Below are 23976 nucleotides of genomic sequence, written 5' to 3' on the forward strand. Positions count from 1 at the left end.
TTGACAACGCAGGAGTGGCTTCGGGACTTGGCTGTGTGCTTAGGGTCATTGTCTACAATTCTTTTTCTGAGATCTTGGCTGATTTCTTTGGATTTTCCCATGATGTCAAGCAAAGAGGCACTGAGTTTGAAGGTAGGCCTTGAAATACATCCACAGGGACACCTCCAAGTGAATCAAATGATGTCAATGAGCCCATCAGAAGCTTCTAAAGCCATGACATTATTTTCTGGAATTTTCCAAGCTGTTTAAAAGGCACAGTCAACTTAGTGTATGTAAACTTCTGACCCACTGGAATTGTGATACAGTGAATTATAAGTTAAATAATCTGTCTGTAAACATTTGTTTTAAAAATTACTTGGGTCATGCACAAAGTAGATGTCAAAGTAGATGCCAAGACTATAGTTTGTTAACAAGAAATTTGTGGAGTGGTTGAAAAACGTGTTCTAATGACTCCAACCCATGTAATCTTCCGACTTCAACTGTATAGGATAGTCAACCAGCATACAATCAATCATTTTAATAATCTGATACAGCAAGTTTCTTGGAATGAAATTAAGAGGCTAATGATCCTCAGCACAACTATATCTAGTTTTTAAATTAAATATCCACATCTTTCAATCTTGCTTTCCCTGAAAAAAATAAAAATGACTAAAGTACAGCCTAAAATAAGAAAACCCTGGCTTACCAATAGTATTATTAAAATCCCTTTAAGAAAAAGATATACAAAAAGTATATTTCAAATCCTATTCCATACAACCATGTGAGATTCAAAATATAGGAAAACGAAATCAAATGATTAAAAACAACCATAAATACTATGACAGTAAACTCTCAAAGCACAAGAACAATATGAGAGCCCTATTAATGAAATCCTCAATAAAAAGATTAAACCCAAATCCCTCCCCAATGAATTCCTAGTCAAATGATCACTTAGTTCTGATCCAAAAAAAAGACAGCACACAAGTTAAATCCGTTTTTCACAGAGCCTATTTTGTCAGACAAAATTCCTGTGACTTATGAAAGTCCACTCCAATTTATGAATCTGTCCCAATCTAGCAAGTTTCAATTCACCCCTGTCCTGAGGTATATGACATCTTATTATCTCTGAAAAACACTGCCTCTGGTCACAACAGATTGGATGCTAAGCTAGCTAAAGACGTGGTTGATTTCATTATCACACCTCTTCCCCACATTTTAAATATATAAATTGTTAAGGGCATTGAGCCTTCTGAACTGAAAATGGCCAAAATTGTTCCAATTTATAAAGCTAAAGATCCAGCATACTTTACACATTACAGACCAATTTTTTATTTTTCCAGCTAGCCCAAACATGTTAGAGAAGCTTGCATATAACACATTAATCAAATAGCTGAACAAGGAAAGGTTGTTATACAAACATCCGTATGGCTTCAGAAAATCTCACTGCCTAACTGGCGGTTACTTACTTAATTGACAAAATACATTTGGCAAATAACCGCAAACATTATACATTAGGTATTTTTTTTGATCTATCAAAAGCAGTTGATACTGTTGATCCTCATATTTTATTACAAAAACTTGAAACTATGGGTGTGACTGCTTTGGTCTCCAGCTTGCCTCAGGGATCAATTCTTGGACCCCTATTATTTATGATTTACACACAAAAAAATGTAAGTATCTTATTGATGTTGTTAATGATGAACTATGTAATATCTCAAAAGTGGTTTAAAATGAACAAATTGTCACTGAATAATTTTTATTTTTTATTTATTTATTATTTGGTCCAAAGGAAATAAAATACAGATTATATAGTGGTCCATATTGATAATATACCTATTGATCAGGGCTGTACAACACGCTTTCTTGGTGTTCTGATTGATGATGAATTGTCATGGAAACCACACAAAGACAATAACCTTTAAGATTGCCAAGAATACTGGGATACTTGGCAAAATGAGATATCTCCTAAAAAGAGGCACTGCTCTCAGTCTCTACTACACAATGATCTTCCCATTCATCCGTTACTGTAACATTATATGGGCCTGCACACACACACCAAACTACTATCAATCTATCACCTGCAGAAACACTCTGTAAGAACAATATCATCTGCTGGTGTTAGAGACCATTCAGTACCGCTTTTCAATGCGGACGCCTGAAAATTGATCAAATTAATTATTTTCAAGTTGCTTGTTTACTGCACTTTAAATCACTTATTACCCCCCCTCTTCAAAAACTATTTTACAGCCACATATGAATTCCCTAACTACGTAACAAGAAGCAGACAACGGCTACATCACCCATATTCAAGAACAACTAATTCTCAATATACTATATGCAAAGCTATCACCGTCGTTGTTTAAAACAAAACAAATAAGCGGCACCTACTGAAGCAACACAAACAGACACATGCATACAAACACACATATACAGATGGATTGTGTTAAAGATATGTGGTAGTAGAGTACAGTCGTGTCCAAAAGTTGAGAATGACAAATATTAAATTTTCAAAGTCTGCTGCCTCAGTTTGTATGATGGCAATTTGCATATACTCCATAATGTTATGAAGAGTGATCAGATGAATTGCAATTAATTGCAAAGTCCCTCTTTGCCACGCAAATGAACTGAAACCCCCCCAAAACATTTCCACTGCATTTCAGCCCTGCCACAAAAAGGACCAGCTGACATCATGTCAGTAATTCTCTCGTTAACACAGGTGTGAGTGTTGACAAGGACAAGGCTGGAGATCACTCTGTCATGCTGATTGAGTTCGAATAACAGACTGGAAGCTTCAAAAGGAGGAGGGTGGTACATGGAATCATTGTTCTTCCTCTGACACACATGGTTACCTGCAAGGAAACACGTGCCGTCATCATTGCTTTGCACAAAAAGGGCTTCACAGGCAAGGATATTGCTGCCAGTAAGATTGCACTTAAATCAACCATTTATCGGATCATCAAGAACTTCAAGGAGAGCGGTTCAATTGTTGTGAAGAAGGCTTCAGGGCGCCCAAGAAGGTTCCTGGCGCTTGCTGGACTGTCTCCAAAAGTTGATTCAGGTGCGGGATATGGGGCACCACCAGTACAGAGCTTGCTCAGGAATGGCAGCAGGCAGGTGTGAGTGCATCTGCACGCACAGTGAGGCGAAGACTTTGAGGATGGCCTGGTGTCAAGAAGGGCTGAAAAGAAGCCACTTCTCTCCAGGAACAACATCAGGGACACACTGATATTCTGTAAAAGGTACAGGGATTGGACTGCTGAGGACTGGGGTAAAGTCATTTTCTCTGAATCCCCTTTCCGATTGTTTGGGGCATCCGGGAAAAAAAAGCTTGTCCGGAGAAGACGAGGTGAGCTCTACCGTCAGTCCTGTGTCATGCCAACAGTAAAGCATCCTGAGACCATTCATGTGTGGGGTTGCTTCTCAGCCAAGGGAGTGGGCTCACTCACAATTTTGCCTAAGAACACAGCCATGAATAAAGAATTGTACCAACACATCCTCCGAGAGCAACTTCTCCCAACCATCCAGGAACAGTTTGGTGATGAACAATGCCTTTTCCAGGATGATGGAGCACCTTTCCATAAGGCATAAGTGATAACTAAGTGGCTCTGGGAACAAAACATCGATATTTTGGGTCCATGGCCAGGAAACTCCAGACCTTAATCCCATTGAGAATTTGTGGTCAATCCTCAAGAGGTGGGTGGACAAACAAAACCCCACAAATTCGGACAAACTTCAAGCATTGATTATGCAAGAATGGGCTGCCATCAGTCAGGATGTGGGCCAGAAGTTAATTGAAGCTAGCATGCCAGGGTGGATTACAGAGGTCTTAAAATAAGGTTCAACACTGCAAATATTGACCCTTTGCATCAACTTCATGTAATTGTCAATAAAAGCCTTTGACACTTATGAAATGCTTGTAATTATACTTCAGTATTCCATAGTAACATCTGACAAAAATATCTAAAGACACTGAAGCAGCAAACTTTAAAAATTAATATTTTTGTCATTCTCAAAACTTTTGGCCACGACTGTAGAATCCCATGGGCACACACTTGTTAAATCTGTTATGAATGTATTGTAATGTTAAAAAAACACTTGTATAACTGCCTTAATTTTGCTGGACCCCAGGAAGAGTATTGGATTTGTCCCAAACATAACACAGTGTATTCAGGACAAAAAGTGTATTGCTTTGCCACATGTGCAGTGTTACTTTAGTGCATTGTTGATAACAGGATGCATGATTTGGAATATTTGTATTTTGTACAGGCTTCCTTTATTTCACTCTGTCAATTAGGTTGGTATTGTGGAGTAACTACAATGTTGTTGATCCATCCTCAGTTTTCTCCTATCACAGCCATTTAACTAACTGTTTTATAGTCACCATTGGCCTCATGGTGAAATCTCTGAGCGGTGTCCTTCCTTTAACCGAGTTAGGAAGGACGGCTGTATCTTTGTAGTAACTGGCTGTATTGATACAACATCAAACATGTAATTAATAACTTCAACATGCACAAAGGGATATTCCATTTCTGAGTTATTCTTCATCTACCAACAGGTGGCGTACTTTGCGAGACATTTGAAAACCTCCCTGGTCTTTGTGGTTGAATCTGTGTTTGAAATTCACTGCTGAACTTAGAGACCTTACAGATAATTGCATGTGTGGGGTACAGAGATGAGGGGGTCATTAAAAAAATCATGTTAAAACACTATAATTGCACACAGAGTCCATGCAACTTTTAGGCTTGCCAGAACAAAGGGCTTCAATACTTATTGACTCAAGACATTTCAGCTTGAATTATTTTCAAAAATGTTCAAAAAACATCATTCCACTTTGACATGATGGGGTATTGTGTGTAGGCCAGTGACAATACATCTCTATTTGATCAAAGGCACTGTACACATTACAATGTATAAAATAAGTCATTTACTGGCTAAACATTATGAAGAATAAGTATCATACAGTTCTTTTTAAAGTGCACAATGCCTCGGGTATGGCACAGATGCATGTTTTTGTTAGGGAGGAGGAAATAGTCAAATAGACTATAAAGATAGCCAATTATTTCTTCAAATTGTGAAAACATGACAAACAATATTTTTTCCCCCCTCTTACCTGGACTGCACTGTTTGCCATCGGTGGGTGTTGCTATGGCAACCATAAGAAAACTGCTGCTGCACACCTCTGGCTGCCAAGCTGCTGCTGTTGTTAGGGATGGCCTCCAGAAGTTTCCTGCAGAGATAGAGAGAGAAACCAGGAATCAGCCACCTGCCTCAGCTCAGATCAGCACTTTATATCTCCCTCTCTCTCAGTATTCCACACATGGACACAGTCATTCAGATCACACAATGAGCTGATTGCTTCACAGAGCCTCCTGGGTTTCTTATTACATTTTCATCAAAATCTCTTCTGTAGAGATTTTGCTATGCTACATTGTGTGGTCATGTTCTAGCTTGAAGATGTCACACAGCAAATGTATCAATATTTATTGTTGGATCCAAATGGCTTTTCTCTCTAAGCCAGCTAGTCAGATGGATGATACTGGTTGTATTTAGTCATCGTCATCAATGTATTGGAATGTTTAGCATCAGCTACTCTTCCTGGGGTCCAAACATAATTAAAACAATTACATCAGAACAAAACAGCCTACATCAAATATAATACAAGACAGTACTCCAATTACACATTTACAATACAACAAGTGAAAATAGTTAAATAAACAGATGGATGGTGCACTCCAACAACAGTCAATTGGTCAGTCTGCAGGATGTCCAGCATAAACATTTCCTCTGGTCAAAGGGCAAATGGGTCATAGGTGAACGGTCTCTTCCCACTAAAACAATGACTACTATATACTACTGGTATGTTGAATCAACGTTGGACAAGTAGGAAGAAAATAATACCATTCAATTGGTTAACACGCTCCTGCATCCCAGTTTTTACAGCCCTGTGTAGTCTTTTCAAGTCCAACGTCTGCTGATATTTCCAAACATATTCCCAAACCACTTTTACAGCAGCTTAGCCCAATGACGTCAGACAGATGTGATATTTTCCAGCTGTAAACAATGCATGTATTGTTGCTGTGGAAACAAACTGTATTCACCACCACAATAAATATAATGACTGAGTAGAGTCAAGTGCCTATTACAATGTCATTATGGCGGGATGTTGTGTGACTGGGTTTGTAAAATTACAGGAACTGTCAATAAATTACCTGGTTTTCCAGAAATCCTGGTTGGAGGATCCAGGTTGCCTGCTTATGCCCTCCTAATTCCGTTAACTAACTAAACTATATTTATTAATGGGTCACTGGGAAGAAAGTAGATGTTACCAAATACATTAACAAAATAATTTTGCTTATCATAAATGTGTTTTCCACTGGTTCAATGAGTCTACAAAAAGCTATTCAAAATTCAGACACCGGTGAAGTCACCGTTAGGATGTTGTGTTCTTATACAGACAAGAAAAGCAATTACCTGGACCGCATCCCAATTGGCAGCCTATTCACTACATAGAGCTGTGGTGAAAAGTAGTGCACTATGGGCCCTCGTCAAAAGTAGTGCATTATATAGGGGATGGGGTGCCGTTTGGGAGGCAATTACCTCCTTTGATCTGGCGCTGTAACAGGCTTAGAGGAAAGACCCCTCAGAGGAGACGATTAGGCCGTGTAATTCATCTGAATTAGGTCCAGGCTGACAGATGAATGCTCCAACTGTGCGTGTTGTTATGGCTGGGACCGATTCTGTGTGTGTCATGACTGATGATGAAATACTTGATGACATCACATTTTAAAAATAGGAGATTACCGCCCGACTGTTTCTTGAGGACACTTGGAGATGTAATGCAGTGTGTTCCAGTCAGATTCCTTAACGTTAAATCAATAATGAAAATAAGACGATGGCAACTACAACGTGAGACAGGTAATATGAGGCATTCATGAGACAGAGTACAGCTACATCTAGCTAGTCCCTCTACATTTATGTACAGAAATCAGATACCACGGGTCTCTGGGTACCAAATCAGATTCCATGGTCATCATGATTGACGAAGGAACTGTCCCCACTTGTGTTTGTCGATTTCTATAGTGAGATTGACCAAATATTGAAAATAAATAGATTCTAAAAACACGGCTTCACACAATTCTGGTCTTCTCAATCTACAATTATCTTCTAGTGTCATTATGCCAAAAGGGTTTACATAATGTAAAAAAATGGTGTTGTGTTTTGTACAGACAATGTGAGTGACAGCGACCAAGTGACCTGAATCATATAATTAAGTGGCCTGAATCTTTCAGGGCATGGGTTGTTTCACATATGGTTTGATGATGTGTTGAGAAACAAAGGCAAAGACTAAAAATAGCCAATCCCCAAAGTGAGCGCAGTCTGGCAGCTGTAGAGTTAAAACTAAAAAAAGAGAAGGAGAGGTGCAAGGAGGAATAGAAATAGCATGGTTGCCATGACAACTGGCTTAGAGGTACTACCAGATACAAAATGGTGCCCCTTCAGACATCTTATAGCATAAGGTACTCCTTCTCCTTTAAACATGCACTAATCATTACAATAACCAGAGTCTCACACCACATATGTACAGTACATCACTGTTGTACCCGGCCATTCACAGTTCATAAACATTTAAGTCCATCTTGAACAAACTAAATCAACAGTAATTGCAACCAAGCAATGATCAATTGTGATCTTCAAGAAAAGGACTATATGAACATATATTGTGACCTGACCAAGTCCTTAAATAATATATGGACACATTGGACAGACAGTTATTCGATACAAATGTCAAATGCCTGTAACTGATTCAGTGCATTCCCTTATCAACACTGTTGTGTCCCTCTGGCTGCATTGCTGGCTGTATTGCTTAGGGAGGCTGATCTAGTAACACTGGTCAGTTGGGCAAACAAAGCAAGGGTATCGAGTCAATCTTACAAGACTAATACATTTCCCAATTCTCTTACACACCGACACGCGCGCGCCCCCCCCCCACACACACACTCAGTGATCCATACACAAACTGATGCTTTCTGCGCCATAATTAACTCCATTCTCGCCCACACATCTATCACCATGGTCACTAAGCAGCACAGCTCCACTCATGAGAAAGCAATTCCACATTGGTGTGTGTGTGCATGTTTGTGAGAGAGAGATTGGCGAGCAGCACCATTCTAGAGGGAGGCCGATTAGATTCAAGGGGAAGATTGTCCAAGGCTCTCACACGGGTGTAACAGAGAACCAGGCACTGACATTTCCTACCAAACATGTAGCCTGCACACAAATTACAGTTCAACCGAGGACAAAGGAGGAGGAGGACAAGCCAGTAATAGCCTAGGCCTGTGGTTGAATGACAATGGATAGAATAGTAGTACTTATACAGCCTTTCTGTTGTTGTCAGACATCAACAATAACAGCTCATTTCTTCAAACCTGGTGCTTTTCAAATAGGTTTCTTATAAAGGATCACCTCCACATCAGTAAAAACATTAATTTCCATATTTTTAAAAAGCCAACCATTATTTCAAAGTATTTCAAGAGGGTGGGGATATCAATAAACTAAACTCCATTGTACTTCTATTGAACACTGAAGGGCACTGTCTGTCTGTCTGTCTATTTGCACAGCTGTGCACCAGCCAGTGACATTTGTTTTCAAATGTGCTTAAAGGCCCAGTACAGTAAACAAAATAGATGTTCCTGTGCTTCATATATATTTCCAAACTATTAGGTTGGATTAATAATGGGAAAAATTATGACAATGCCCATTTAGTGTAAGAGCTATTTTAAAGATGAAATTTCAGCCTGTTTTGGTGGGATGGACTTTGACTGCCAAATGAGTTAGACCAATAAGAGAGTTCCAAATCTCTGCTAATAACAGCTAATTTTCCATTTTTCCCCTCTCAGACCACTCCCAGACAGTCCTAGCAAAATTCTTGCTAGAAATGGCTATTTGCTAAGAAGCTATTTTTGTTTATTTTTGACCATTTTAATTGAAACAATCACAGTAAGGTACTTAATTATTACCCAGAAATGATTTGATATTGAGATAAAAACAGCTGCATTTGGCTGTTTGGTGGCGGAGTGCAGCGCGAGCAGAGTCTCTGGGTTCGCACCCAAGCTCTGTCGTAACTGGCCACGAGGTCCGTGGGGCGACGCACAATAGGCCTAGCGTTGTCCGGGTTAGGGAGGGTTTGGCCGGTAGAGACTCCTGTGGCGGGCCAGGCGCATTGCGCGCTAACCAAGGTTGCCAGGTGCACGGTGTTTCCTCCGACACATTGGTACGGCTGGCTTCCGGGTTGAATGCGCGCTGCGTTAAGAAGCGCGCTTGGTTGGGTTGTGTATCGGAGGACGCATGACATTCAACCTTCGTCTCTCCCGAGCCCGTACGGGAGTTGTAGCGATGAGACAAGTAGGTAGCTACTAAAACAATTGGATACCACGAAATTGGGGTGAAAAGGGGTCAAATTAAAATATATACATTTTTTAAAACAGCTGCATTTGGACCTTTAATTGAGTTTTACACCAGAAGAAAGGAGCATACCTAATTTTCCCATGTAACTGGATGGATATTAGCAGCCAGCATAATATAATAGCGGTACAGAGTTGATATATTCATGCCGTGCGTTGTGAGCTTTTACCACGATTTTCCTACTTTACAGTAAACGTGGGCTTTAAAGTAGGCAGTGGTGCTTTGTATGGATCTCCAATGTTCAGCAGGAGGCTGCGTTCCGAAGCTTGTGGCTAGGGAGACGAGAGGGAGACCGAGCGAGGCCCGGCAGCCATTGTAACAATTCAGAGTAGTCTTGCTGCTCGGCCAACGGAGCCAAACACAGGGACATTATGTATGTTTATGACAAAACCAAAACGGAGAATTGACTGGCCGCCAAAACATGAGCTATATGTATTGCATGCGTTTATCGTTGTATCACACAACATGTTAATAAGCCAGCCATAGGCCTACTTGTAATGAATCCAATTATATATATTATCAGACTATAATTCCAAACATGCATTTGACTTAGCATGCAATGCAGTCTGGCTCATTGTACAACACAGCTTTTCAATTTGGTGGGTAACATTTTAAGATATTTTCTGTAATGCAGATGCTGACAGGTGTGTTGACCTGACTGCAATAATGTGGTGAAAATGGCCCAGTGTAAATCTGTCGTGTTTGCATCAACATAAAGTGACTAATGATAATGAGAGGTTGCCAAACAGAGGAGTACAGAAGGCAAATGGTTATTAGTTCAAAGAACTGAGGTTGAAAGTAACATGCTTGTCTTGTATTCCATCTCATCAAGAGAGTGACAAATGGAAATAGCAATCACCAAAATCAACAAGGACAGGAAAAAAGTGTCATTGTAGCCTATTAAACAGTGTTTTCAGATTTTTTTGTGTGAATAAACACTTCCTTTTTAGAATCTCCAGCCTTCTACAAAATCCTGTGCTTCCTACAGAACCAGTAGGTTGGAGTGACACTACTGCCCCCGAGTGGTGAAAATGACTCTTACATCTTTTGGAACTCCATGGCGACATCCGAAATGGCATGATATTCCCTATAGGGCCAATATAGTACACTCCTTTTGACCAAGGCCCATAGGGCTCTGCACAAAAATAGTGCACTATATGGGGAAAAGGGTGCCATTTCAAACCCAGACCATGACAACTTATCAGATGCAAAGACACTTTGATGACTAACCTTGCACTGTGTGAGATGTATTCTGTGTCCTGGAGCTGTGCAGTGTTCTGGGTGTTCCGGAGTTTAGTGGTGTTCCAGAGTGTGGCCTTTGGGTTTAACCTGAGAGGAGCTGGGGTCTCATACTCCCTCCACTGGCTGGAAGGTTCTGGAAAAGCTAACGTAGGGGAGACAAATATAACTTATAAAAGTTATTTCCACAAAAATTGACAATAAAGTATCTTATCATAACTAATCAATGAGGATAAACTTTTTATTTAATAATGACAGATGTCAAGGCTATTCTCAGAATTTGTTTAAATAAAGCAAGTGACTAAGGTAAACTGGGTAGCCTACCTGTTGCTGGAACCACAGTGGGAGAGTCTGCTGCATCAAGGTGGGTAATATGAACGTGACCGTGATACTTGCCTTGCAAGTTGTTAGATAGCTAGATAAGCAAACAATGGAGTCGTTCCCTGCAACTTGCTGGTACTAAGACTGCACTCTAAGAGCTGAATAAGGCCAAAATCAAACCAGAAAATGCTCACCCAGAAACGGCGCTCCTAGTGGCCGGGGACTTTAATGCTGGCAAATTTACATCCGTTTTACGTCATTTCTACCAGCATGTCACATGTGCAACCAGAAGCGAACAAATCTCCAGAACACCTTTACTCCACACAGAGCTCTCCCTCGCTAATCTGACAATAATTATACCATGATTCCTGTTTACAAGCAAAAACTAAAGCAGGAGGTACCAGTGACTCGCTCAAAACGGAAGTGGTCAGATGATACGCTACAGGACTGGAATTTATTCCGGGATTCATCCAATGGCACTGAGGAATACACCACCATCAACTGCAGAGAGCGTTATCACACAGTCATCCAGAACAGCTGGTGCTCCATTTAGCTAATCTGGTAGGCTCGCGTCTGGGTTCCCCTTTTAGTCCGTAACAGTTGTATTCGGCACGTGACAAATACAATTTGATTTTATATTAACATGTTTTACTTCCCGAAACATAATTGTTGGTTGACGTTAGGTTGCTAGCTAGTAGGCACCTCTAAAAGGTTGAAAGAACAGCACAGCAAACCAAGTAAGAAGTTGCTAGACCTGTGCTATTTTAAACAATCGTTGGGAAATGAATACAACCTTTAGTCAGAATCGAGAAATATAACATAGCTTCTACTGTTAGCTACTATGAGCCAATATGAAAACACAGCAGCTGTTGCTTACAACAGTAACTTCCGGTCAAGGACGTGTACTCTTTCGTGAAATATCTCCGTCTGCTGTGCATGATCCCTGACTCCACGGGTCAGAACTTTAACCCCCCCCCCAAAAAAAAGCATTAAACAACCAAATAATAAACAACCACGGGTGAGAAAGTTAATCCAGCGATAAACACTAAAATAAGGTACTGAGACACTACTTCGTGTCACATCGGAGTTCTTATGCAGTAACACTATATCCACAATTAGAAATGTCAGTTATTTTCGACAATTTATTATTCGATTTTGAATGTCATACATATCCACACGAACGTATAAAATATGTAACATTATTCTATAAATGTTTTTAAAACAATGTCTAATGATTATAGAATTTTCTGTAACGTTACCTTTCAAGCCTCATCCACTGCAGTCCCCTTTTCACAACATGTACTTCGGGAACCTGGGTGGGTGAATGACTTCGTTGCTGTGTTGAAGAAAAGGTGATTGTTCATGCATTTTGTGCACACAATTTGATATCTAAATGTATGTCGTGTTTTCAAAGGCTTAACTGGATCTGCTGGGCTATATAGTTAGCCTGTGAACCTTACCAAATCAGCTTGGGAGCTTTTAGCTGCATACTGACCTTGCTTGCTAACACTACAAAAAGCCTTCAACTATGCAGCTGCTATGAATGCATGGGCAAGTGTCATATATAGCTAGCTATCTTGGTAATTCAATACTCCCTATGCTAAAATAGAGTGAAGGTACATCATACATTACATCTATAGGGCTGTCATTAAATCAGTTACATCATGTGTGTAACTTTAATCCAACAGAAATCTCGAATTTGACCACCATGGCTGCCCAGGTAACAGAGGCAGACCAGATTAAACAGGTATACCGTGAGGATACTTCTCATACACAATTCACCATTTGTGAATTGATCGCCCCCCATCTAGCTTCAGAGTTTGTTCTGTTAGGTGACCTAAACTGGGATATGCTTAACACCCCGGCAGTCCTACAATCTAAGCTAGATGCCCTCAATCTCACACAAATCATCGAGGAACCCACCAGGTACAACCCTAAATCTGTAAACAAGGGCTCCGTCATAGACGTCATCCTGACCAACTGGCCCTCCAAATACACCTCCGCTGTCTTCAACCAGGATCTCAGCGATCACTGCCTCTGCCTGTATCTGCTACGGAGCCGCAGTCAAACGACCACCCCTCATCACTGTCAACCGCTCCCTAAAACACTTCTGTGAGCAGGCCTTTCCAATCGACCTGGCCCGGGTATCCTGGAAGGACATTGACCTCATTCCGTCAGTTGAGGATGCCTGGTCATTCTTTAAAAGTAACTTCCTCACCATTTTAGATAAGCATGCTCCGTTCAAAAAATGCAGAACTAAGAACAGATATAGCCCTTGGTTCACTCCAGACCTGAATGCCCTCGACCAGCACAAAAACATCCTGTGGCGGACTGCAATAGCATCGAATAGTCCCCGCGATATGCAACTGTTCAGTGAAGTCAGGAACCAATACACGCAGTCAGTCAGGAAAGCTAAGGCCAGCTTCTTCAGGCAGAAATTTGCATCCTGTAGTTCCAACTCCAAAAAGTTCTGGGACACTGTGAAGTCCATGGAGAACAAGAGCACCTCCTCCCAGCTGCCCACTGCACTGAGGCTAGGTAACACGGTCACCACCGATAAATCCATGATTATCGAAAACTTCAACAAGAATTTCTCAACGGCTGGCCATGCCTTCCGCCTGGCTACTCCAACCTCGGCCAACAGCTCCGCCCCCCCCCCCCCCCCCCCCCCCCCCCCGCAGCTACTCGCCCAAGCCTCTCCAGGTTCTCCTTTACCCAAATCCAGATAGCAGATGTTCTGAAAGAGCTGCAAAACCTAGACCCGTACAAATCAGCTGGGCTTGACAATCTGGACCCTCTATTTCTGAAACTATCCGCCGCCATTGTCGCAACCCCTATTACCAGCCTGTTCAACCTCTCTTTCATATCGTCTGAGATCCCCAAGGATTGGAAAGCTGCCACAGTCATGGGGAAACACCCTGGACCCAAACTGTTACAGACCTATATCCATCCTGCCCTGCCTATCTAAGGTCTTCGAAAGCCAAGTCAACAACCGGTCACTGACCATCTCGAATCCAACCGTACCTTCACCGCTGTGCAATCTGGTTTCCGAGCCGGTCACGGGTGCACCTCAGCCACGCTCAAGGTACTAAACGATATCATAACCGCCATCGATAAAAGACAGTACTGTGCAGCAGTCTTCATCGACCTTGCCAAGGCTTTCGACTCTGTCAATCACCATATTCTTATCAGCAGACTCAGTAGCCTCGGTTTTTCTGATGACTGCCTTGCCTGGTTCACCAACTACTTTGCAAACAGAGTTCAGTGTGTCAAATCGGAGGGCATGCTGTCCGGTCCTCTGGCAGTCTCTATGGGGGTGCCACAGGGTTTAATTCTCGGGCCGACTCTTTTCTCTGTATATATCATCAATGTTGCTCTTGCTGCGGGCGATTCCCTGATCCACCTTTACGCAGACGACACCATTCTATATACCTCCGGCCCGTCCTTGGACACTGTGCTATCTAACCTCCAAACGAGCTTCAATGCCATACAACACTCCTTCCGTGGCCTCCAACTGCTCTTAAACGCTAGTAAAACCAAATGCATGCTTTTCAACCGTTCGCTGCCTGCACCCGCACGCCTGACTAGCATCACCACCCTGGATGGTTCCGACCTTGAATATGTGGACATCTATAAGTACCTAGGTGTCTGGCTAGACTGTAAACTCTCCTTCCAGACTCATATCAAACATCTCCAATCGAAAATCAAATCTAGAGTCGGCTTTCTATTCCGCAACAAAGCCTCCACTCACGCCGCCAAACTTACCCTAGTAAAACTGACTATCCTACCGATCCTCGACTTCGGCGATGTCATCTACAAAATGGCTTCCAACACTCTACTCAGCAAACTGGATGCAGTTTATCACAGTGCCATCCGTTTTGTCACTAAAGCACCTTATACCACCCACCACTGCGACCTGTATGCTCTAGTCGGCTGGCCCTCGCTACATATTCGTCGCCAGACCCACTGGCTCCAGGTCATCTACAAGTCCATGCTAAGTAAAGCTCCGCCTTATCTCAGTTCACTGGTCACGATGGCAACACCCACCCGTAGTACACGCTCCAGCAGGTGTATCTCACTGATCATCCCTAAAGCCAACACCTCATTTGGCCGCCTTTCGTTCCAGTTCTCTGCTGCCTGTGACTGGAACGAATTGCAAAAATCGCTGAAGTTGGAGACTTTTATCTCCCTCACCAACTTCAAACATCTGCTATCTGAGCAGCTAACCAATCGCTGCAGCTGTACATAGTCTATCAGTAAATAGCCCACACATTTTTATCTACCTCATCCCCATACTGTTTTTATTTATTTACTTTTCTGCTCTTTTGCACACCAATATCTCTACCTGCACATGACCATCTGATCATTTATCACTCCAGTGTTAATCTGCAAAATTGTAATTATTCGCCTACCTCCTCATGCCTTTTGCACACAATGTATATAGACTCCCTTTTTTTTCCTACTGTGTTATTGACTTGTTAATTGTTTACTCCATGTGTAACTGTGTTGTCTGTTCACACTGCTATGCTTTATCTTGGCCAGGTCGCAGTTGCAAATGAGAACTTGTTCTCAACTAGCCTACCTGGCTAAATAAAGGTGAAATAAAAAAATTTAAAAATCTGGTTTAATCTGAGTGTTAAATGAACACATTCATAAAATATTGTTTCTGTTCACAGTTCAAAGAATTTCTTGGCCCCTACAATAAACTCAGAGAACTGCTTCATGGACTGTGTGAGGGATTCTACCACTAGAGAAGTAAAGCCAGAGGAGGTAGGTTGACTTTCTTGATGTTTTCTAGAGTTCCTTCTCAAAACCCATTGAATGAGAAAGTCAGAGTTCACTTCCCTCTGACCTTCTCCAATGGGCTTTGAGAATGAGGTGAAGTTCATCTCCATAACATTTCCTTTTCCCATACTCATGTCTGAGAAGTAAATTGTTGTGGCCATCCTTCCAAGTCCTGTCTCGTCATTGGAGGCTAGGAAGTGGATAATCTCATCCACCAGAAGCTTCTCTTTCTGTAGCAATCGAGCCTGGGGATGAGGTTAGGTATTGGGTAAAATAGGACACAATGTGGTACCATTCCTCCTCAACAAAATGTTATCACTGAATGTTCCTGTATGTTAAAAGGAACATTCTACCAGGTTAGCTTCTTTAGTTAGAGTAGAAGCCTTTGCAGTGGACACCAATATTTGAAGAGGTGTAATATGTGATGTCATAGAACTGTCTTGGTTTCCCCCTCAGTCCACCTGCTCAGAGAGCTGCCTACAGAAGTACCTGAATGACCCAGCGCATCCAGGAGTACCACATCCAACAGAACGAAGCCCCGGCACAGAAAGCAGGATTAATGGGACCACGGTAGAGAACTACCACCCTTTAAACATGGACATAACGCTAGTAGTCCCCCATCCAGTCTGATCACAGCATGATCTACACACCACCATGACGCTGTTATTTGTGAATCAGCAGATGGCTAACCTACATCATCTACTTCTCAGGTTGACTGCTTGGACACTTCTAACCAGAGGGCTGTTATGAGCCCTCACAAGGAAAAGCCTGATCATGATGTATGAGATCATGCTGAGTTTTGATCCAGGCAGAATGTGAATTGTTTATTATAGTGTATGTAAGGTATTTTGTCTGTGAATTAAGAATAACATACTAGCAATAACTTAGGAAAAGGGAACAATTAACACTCCCATAAAAATCCATATTTGTAAGTAAATGTCTTGTAACATTGACCAGCTGTCCCCTCTTGTGCAACAGTCATTAAATAAAATGACCTGGGTATACTGGTAATTTTCCCGTTGTATAATGTCCTATTTTGTTTGACCGCTAAACTGTACAGAACAAAACTATAAAAGCAACATGTAAAGTGTTGGTCCCACGAGCTGAAATGATCCATACGCACAAAGTGGCAGTCCTCAGAGCGCTTGATGGTTTTTGTGACTGCACTTGAAGAAACTTTCCTCATTGACGGACGTTGTCTTAAAGTAATGGACTGTCATTTCACTTTCTGTTCTTCCATATACCAGCCCTACCTTGTCACAACACAACTGATCAGCTCAAACACAAGAAGGAAAGACATTCCACAAATTAACTCAACCTGTTAATTGAAATGCATTCCAGTTGACCACATGAAGCTGGTTGAGTGTGCAAAGCTGTCAAGGCAAAGGGTGGCTACTTTGAATCTCAAACTATATTTTGATTTCATAGTTTTGTCTAAACTTAATTCTACAATGTAGAAAATAGTTAATAAAAAAAAAACTAGAATGACTAGGTGTTAATTTTGGGGGGAAATAACAGTAAGCATTAGGACAGAGGTGGACGCAGAACGTCCCTCGGAGTGTCCGTCCACATGTCAGCCTCTAAAATGATCAGTAATTCACAAGGGAAATATTTAAAAACTTTATTAGAAATGAAGAGCTCTGCTTATTTTACATTAAGATACAAAGACTTTGCTCAGGTAATCTTAATACCTTCTTTCCTTCATCCAGGAATCTGTAGATAAACTTAGCTTTTAAGGAAGTACTGTGTGTTTTTCACAAGTCTATAAGGCATAAAAAATGTCAATTTTCTGAATGCTTCCATGACTCTTCTGTAGGGTTAGTTTCAGACTAATGCTGAAATCCACTGGGTCAGTATATAGTCAGTCTGTGTGCGTGAATGTTTCTACCAACTTGACATAAAAAAAGGTTTTAATATACCAGTACAAAGATGAGGTATAAAAAAAAAATGTCATTCTTTACAGTTTGTCAAATGTATTTTTCAAATTCATGGTTTTGAAAGATCTATATACAAAAACAATCATAAGAAACCTCTGGGCTTCACATACATATTCCTTAAGCAACTTTCTTTTATTGGTCAGAACTCATGTCGAAATAAGAATAGATGTTTTAAATTATAACAAATACAAGTACCAAGAAACAAAAGTGAAGGCCACCAAATTATGGTGTTCCTCAAAAACCATCTAGGGAAGAAAAGAAATGTTGAGAAAGTTGAGGGCCCTGTTGAAAATAGGGGAAACATGTACTGCACAGTAGCTACCCAATTGAAACATCACAGTCAAAGTCTGCTTTTAGATGAGCACACAACATTCTTTCAATATCAGAATTTCCCATTGTCCAAACTGTGGAAGGTTCGTGTCTCTATATTGTAAAAAATACTAAAATGTGTCCACTGACAGAATAAATATATTTAACAATGCAAGAAACCTTTTTTACACAACATTTCAGGGCTAGAAATCTTTCATTAAATAACTTCACTGTTGTGATATATACTTTTTGAAATGTTCCATACTAAAATAAAAACTCTGCAATTACATATAAAAAGACAATACACTCGCAAAGGAAATTAGTCCACTGAAAACATTCTCCTGTGTTCCACTGTAATAAACCTTTTTCTAATATTTTTTTTTAAGTACTTTTCTTAAAAAGAGACCCCAAAATAGTTTTCATAATTAATCTGTGATGACACACTGCAATAAATGGAAGACAACGGCTGCAGTTTTCAGTAAACTACATTCCCTTTCGCAATTGAATTTGTCCCACTTTTCCAAAATAGGGCAATCTGCTGTAACATGTGTACTTTGGCAGTTCTGATGGAGCAAGCGAACATAATTGACCTTTTTGCAAACAATGTCCAAGGTGGTTAAGTGACCATTATTAACATGGTGGTTAAGTGACCATTATTAACATGGGTAGGGACCCTTTACATTGTAGATTACATACATTGTGTATGTCTGGTTCTGCTGATAGACATCATTGATTCATTACTGAATCTAGATTGCTCCCGTTTGAGGAACCAGAGGAGGTTATATCTGTTTCTGACAGAGTAAGAAGAAGAAAAGTGCCATGGACTGTTCAAGGATGGAGAGTGAAGGGGTTTGGCTAGGAGTATCTGGGGTTTGTGGTTTCCTTTACATTCAACTCACGTAGAATCCATTTCCTGACAACACTACAGTAGGTGGACCACAATATCTACAAGGCAGGGAAGTGCAAGAAGTGGGAGTGGCCAAGTGGTGGATGGGATGCGGTAGGAGGGATGGGGGGGGGGGGGGGGGGGGGAGGAGACAGAGGGGGGCAGTCGAGTGCTTTTGGCCGCTGGCTCTGGTGTGTCAGTACGTGGGTATGTCTGAAGTGGCACCTCTATGCCCTATATAGTGGACTACTTTTGACCAGGGCCTCTGGTCATTTAACACTGGCTTCTGGTCAAAAGATTTGCACTTTAAAAGGGAATAGGGTGCCATTTCGGGCACAACCGTGTCTCCATGGAGGCAGCGGGATGGCGGGAAAGGGTAGTCGTCATGGGAACCGTGGGGGAGAAGGCGTGTCATCACCTGCACTCGACAGCCACAGTGTTCTGAGTCGGTGAGGCGGAGGAGGGGCTCATCCCAGTGTCTGATGAGCCAGACGATGTTGAAGCTGTGGTGTGGGACACTGGGAGCGAGAGGGAGAGAGCAGGTTAGGCAGCCGTATCCATCTTTCATACTCTGCACAATATTGTGGTGAGCAAAGAGACTATGGAAACAAAGCATACCATTACAATGGAGGGGGAAGAGAGCAGGTTAGACCGCTGTAAGCACACTAATACTTTGAAGTGCGTGTCAAAATTTGATTAAGGAATCATTCAAAAACAAAAGCATTTCAATACAAAGCTATTCAAGCAGTTTGCTCTGGAACATGACTGAGGACAAGAGTAACATTGGGTCTGAGTTGGGATGGAACAGGAGAAGTCATCCTACCTTCTCTTTCTTTCTTCTTTAACCTCTTCCGCCTCCTGTCTATGGAGGCCACTTCAGACTTGAGTGACATGTAATACTTCCTTATATCCTGTAGTTTGTCTTGTAAGAAGGAAATCCTCTCAGCACTTGTCATGCTGTCCAGTTCATCTGAGAGACACAAAGGTTCTTATTGTAATCGTCTGAGACCATCTGAACAAATACAGTTGAAGTCGGAAGGTTTACATACACCGTAGCAAATACATTTATACTCAGTTTTACACAATTCCTGACATTTAATCCTAGTAAAAATTGAAAAGGTGAAAGTGTCTTAGGATCACCACTTTGTTTTAAGAATGTGAAATGTCAGAATAATAGTAGAGAGAATGATTTCTTTCATCACATTCCCAGTGGGTAAGAAGTTTACATACTGAGTGTATTTGGTAGCATTGCCTTTAAATTGTTTAACTTGGGTCAACAGTTTTGGGTAGCCTTCCACAAGCTTCCCACAATAAGTTGGGTGAATTTTGGACCATTCCTCCTGACAGAGCTGGTGGAACTGAGTCAGGTTTGTAGGCCTCCTTGTTCGCACACACTTTTTCAGTTCTGCCCACAAATCCACTGAAGTCAGGGCTTTGTGATGGCCACTCCAATACCTTGACTGTGTTGTACTTAAGCCCTTTTCCACAACTTTGGAAGTATGCTTGGGGTCATTGTCCATTTGGAAGACCCATTTGCAACCAAGCTTTAACTTCCTGACTGATATCTTCAGATGTTGCTTCAATATATCCACATAATTTTCCTGCCTGATGATGCCATCTATTTTGTGAAGTGCACCAGTCCCTCCTGCAGCAAAGCACCCCCACAACATGATGCTGCCACCCCCGTGTTTGCAAGCCTCCCCCTTTTCATCAAAACATAACGATGGTCATTATGGCCAAACAGTTCTATTTTTGTTTTATCAGACCAGAGGACATTGCTCCAAAAAGTACGATCTTTGCCTCCATGTGCAGTTACAAACCGTAGTAGCTTTTTATGGCGGCTTTGGAGCAGTGGCTTCTTCCTTGCTGAGCGGCCTTTCAGGTTATGATATAGGACTCGTTTTTACTGTGGATAGAGTTACTTTTGTACCCGTTTTCTCCAGCAACTTCACAAGGTCCTTTGCTGTTGTTCTGGGATTGATTTGCACTTTTCGCACCAAGGTACATTCATCTCTAGGAGACAGAATGTGTCTCCTTCCTGAGCAGTATGACAGCTGTGTGATCCCATGGTGTTTATACTTGCGTACTATTGTTTGTACAGATGAACGTGGTACTTTCAGGCGTTTGGAAATTGCTCCCAAGGATGAACCAGACTTGTGGAGGTCTACAATTTTTCTTCTGATGTCTTGGCTGATTTCTTTTGATTTTTCCATGATGTCAAGCAAAGGGGCAGCGAGTTTGAAGGTAGGCCTTGAACATCCACACCTCAAATTATGTCAATTGGCTTTAGAAGCTTCTGATAGGCTATGACATTTTCTGGAATTTTCCAAGCTGTTTAAAGGCACAGTTGTGACCCACTGGAATTGTGATAGTGAATTATAAATGAAATAATCTGCCTGTAAACAATTGTTGGAAAAATTACTGGCGTCATGCACAAAGTAGATGTCCTTACCAACTGCCAAAACTAGTTAAGAAATTTGTTAAGAAACGAGTTAATGACTACAACCGAAGTATATGTAAACCTCAGACTTCAACTGTACATACTTTGACCGTTCAGCTATAAAGCTATGCGTGCTTTCGAAGCCATTTCATTTACCACAGTAAATATAATATTACGTTTAAGAATATTCACAGAATGTAAGCTAAAATCCAAACCCCAGGGACGGTTTCCCGGACACAGATTAAGCCTAGTTATAAAAACAATGGAGAATCTACATTGAAGGGGATTTTTTTGTCCAGGACTAGGCTTAGTCTGTCTGGGACACCGGATGCTATTGCTAATCTTCAACACCTGAGCTCAGTGTGATAAACAGGGATGTAATCATTAATACAAACAGTTTCTATTGGATAAATTCAGGTAGGTCCCTCTGTGTTTGGTTGTATAGTGAGTACACCCCTGATTAGTGATAAGTGGTAAGTTCTACTTACTGAGCTGGAAGGTCCACTTGTATGTGCGAGGGGAGGGGAAGGAGGACTGCTTGTGTTTGTGCTTGTCCTTCTCTAACTCCTTACTGTTAGGAGAGACCAACTTCAGGCTTCCTTTAGACATTGAGTGTTTCACTGGAGTCATCTTACAGGAGGGGTCCATAACAGCCAGGTCCTCACTGTCACTGCTGTACTCTGGACACACATTTTAAATCATTTAATTGAACCCATAAATCACCTTACAGTCAAGAATGATTCAACCATTAACATTTTTTGGGGGGTGAGTCGCAGTAGGGCAGGATGGATGCCAAACGACGGCCTGTCATTAATGGAATCAAACTAGGGATATATATTGGTGAAAATATCAGAATCGGACGATATTAGCCAAAAAATGTCAACATCGGCTCCATGTCTAGTTAAACACCGATGTGCAAAACCGATGTCAAAGCTGAAGTGCATACCTACACTACGTAGGTACATAAAGTAATGACACCACGTAAAATTTTGCGCAACACAGCATTCCTAACCTAGCCCACAACATCTGCTGTGCATAGTAGTGTCGCCACTATGCTCGATGCTATGTAAAAGGACTGCTATTTCGATGCAGATAAGAAACAGGGTTTACATGAAATGTTAGACACAGCTGGACAAGATGGTAACGGACACAGTGACAGTGTGGTGTGTGTGTAACCTTTATTTAACTAGGCAAGTCAGTTAAGAACAAATTCTTATTTACAATGATGGCCAATTGTGCGCCGCTGTATGGGACTCCCAATCACGACCGGATGTGATACAGCCTGGATTCGAACCAAGGACTTGCACTGAGATGCGGTGCCTTAGACCGCTGCGTCCATGTGTGTGTGTTCATTATATAACTGTACTAGAATGCTTAAATTATAAATATTGGTTATAGGTATCATTTTCTTTGGCAAAGAAAATATTGGATATCAGTATTGGCCAAAAATGTCATATCGGTGCATTACTATATCAAACCATGCGACTTACCTGCTCCATTCTTCTCCATTTTGGACGTTGTGCTTGGCCGTTTCTGGTTGCGCTTCTGCTTCTTTGCAGAACAACTCATATTGCAGTCCATCAACCTTTTCTGACCTAATCATAAAAGGGAAAATATTGAGTATATTCATTTCAGAGGACAGAGATGTTCAACTAAAGTGTACAACTAAAACCTTATTTGCAATGAGCAAAATATGTATAAAAACAAACGTGTGAGAGAACTGTTCGCAAGACACATTTTTACATTTACACTACCGTTCAAAAGTGTAGGGTCACTTAGAAATGTCCTTGTTTTTGAAAGGGAAGCACATTTTTGTCCATTAAAATAACATCACATTTATCAGAAATACAGTGTAAACATCATTAATGTTGTTAATGACTATTGCAGCTGGAAAAGGCATATTTATGGAATATCTACATAGGCGTAGAGGCCCATTATCAGCAACCATCACTCCTGTGTTCCAATGGCATGTTGTGTCAGCTAATCCAAGTTTATTAGTTTAAAAAGGCTAATTGAGCATTAAAAAAAAACTTTTGCAATTATGTTAGCACATCTGAAAATTGTTGTTCTGATTAAAGAAGCAATAAAACTGTCCTTCTTTAGACTAGTTGAGTATCTGGAGCATCAGCATTTGTATGTTCGATTACAGGCCCACAATGGCCAGAAACAAATAACTTTCTTCTGAAACTGGTCAGTCTATTCTTGTTCTGAGAAATTAAGGCTATTCCATGCGAGAAATTGCCAAGAAACTGGAGATCTGATACAAGGCTGTGTACTACTCCCTTCACAGAATAGCTTAAACTGGCACTACCAGAGACAGACGCCTCACAAGTCCTCAACTGGCAGTTTCATTAAATAGTACAGGCAAAACACCAGTCTCAACAGTGAAGAGGCGACTCCAGGATGCTGGCCTTCTAGACAGAGTTGCAAAGAAAAAGCCATATCTCAGACTGACCAATAATACAAATTTAAAAAAGATTAAGATGGGCAAAAGAACACAGACACTGGACAGAGGAACTCTACCTAGAAGGCCAGCATCCCGGAATCGCCTCTTCACTGTTGACGTTGAGACTGGTGTTTTGCGGGTACTACATAATGAAGCTGCCAGTTGAGGACTT

At 41.2% G+C, this 23976-nt stretch overlaps 2 protein-coding genes and 1 long non-coding RNA gene across 16 annotated transcripts in view; 1 reads left to right on the forward strand and 2 right to left on the reverse strand.

Moving 5' to 3' along the window:
• The window catches only part of LOC109904256 (probable E3 ubiquitin-protein ligase IRF2BPL), a 183258-nt gene extending 172137 nt beyond the window's left edge, over positions 1–11121 (reverse strand). For all 9 annotated transcript variants that reach the window (XR_004202698.1, XR_004202697.1, XR_004202699.1 and 6 more), the window contains exons 1-3: positions 11005–11121; positions 10672–10825; positions 5090–5206 (exon numbers count right to left, since the gene is read on the reverse strand). The gene's annotated coding sequence lies outside the window, so the exon portion shown is untranslated. The remainder of the gene's footprint in view (positions 1–5089; positions 5207–10671; positions 10826–11004) is intronic.
• Positions 11122–11280: 159 nt separating this feature from the next.
• Positions 11281–16802, forward strand: LOC109904254 (uncharacterized). Of its 2 annotated transcripts, none has more exons than XR_002257148.2 (5): positions 11281–11562; positions 12269–12353; positions 15544–15597; positions 15678–15771; positions 16243–16802. It is a non-coding gene; the product is annotated as an uncharacterized LOC109904254 (long non-coding RNA). The 2 variants fall into 2 exon arrangements; XR_002257149.2 differs by lacking the exon at positions 11281–11562 and adding an exon at positions 11940–12056.
• A 591-nt stretch (positions 16803–17393) lies between these two features.
• The window catches only part of LOC109904251 (AT-rich interactive domain-containing protein 4A), a 52614-nt gene continuing 46031 nt past the window's right edge, over positions 17394–23976 (reverse strand). For all 5 annotated transcript variants that reach the window (XM_031787931.1, XM_031787930.1, XM_031787932.1 and 2 more), the window contains exons 21-24: positions 22849–22953; positions 21847–22038; positions 19742–19888; positions 17394–19436 (exon numbers count right to left, since the gene is read on the reverse strand). In XM_031787931.1, coding sequence (XP_031643791.1) covers positions 19333–19436; positions 19742–19888; positions 21847–22038; positions 22849–22953 — 548 coding nt within the window. In that variant the 3' untranslated portion in view covers positions 17394–19332. The remainder of the gene's footprint in view (positions 19437–19741; positions 19889–21846; positions 22039–22848; positions 22954–23976) is intronic.

The sequence above is a fragment of the Oncorhynchus kisutch genome, linkage group LG14 (assembly GCF_002021735.2).
Source record: "Oncorhynchus kisutch isolate 150728-3 linkage group LG14, Okis_V2, whole genome shotgun sequence".
In the NCBI taxonomy this organism is placed as follows: domain Eukaryota; kingdom Metazoa; phylum Chordata; class Actinopteri; order Salmoniformes; family Salmonidae; genus Oncorhynchus; species Oncorhynchus kisutch.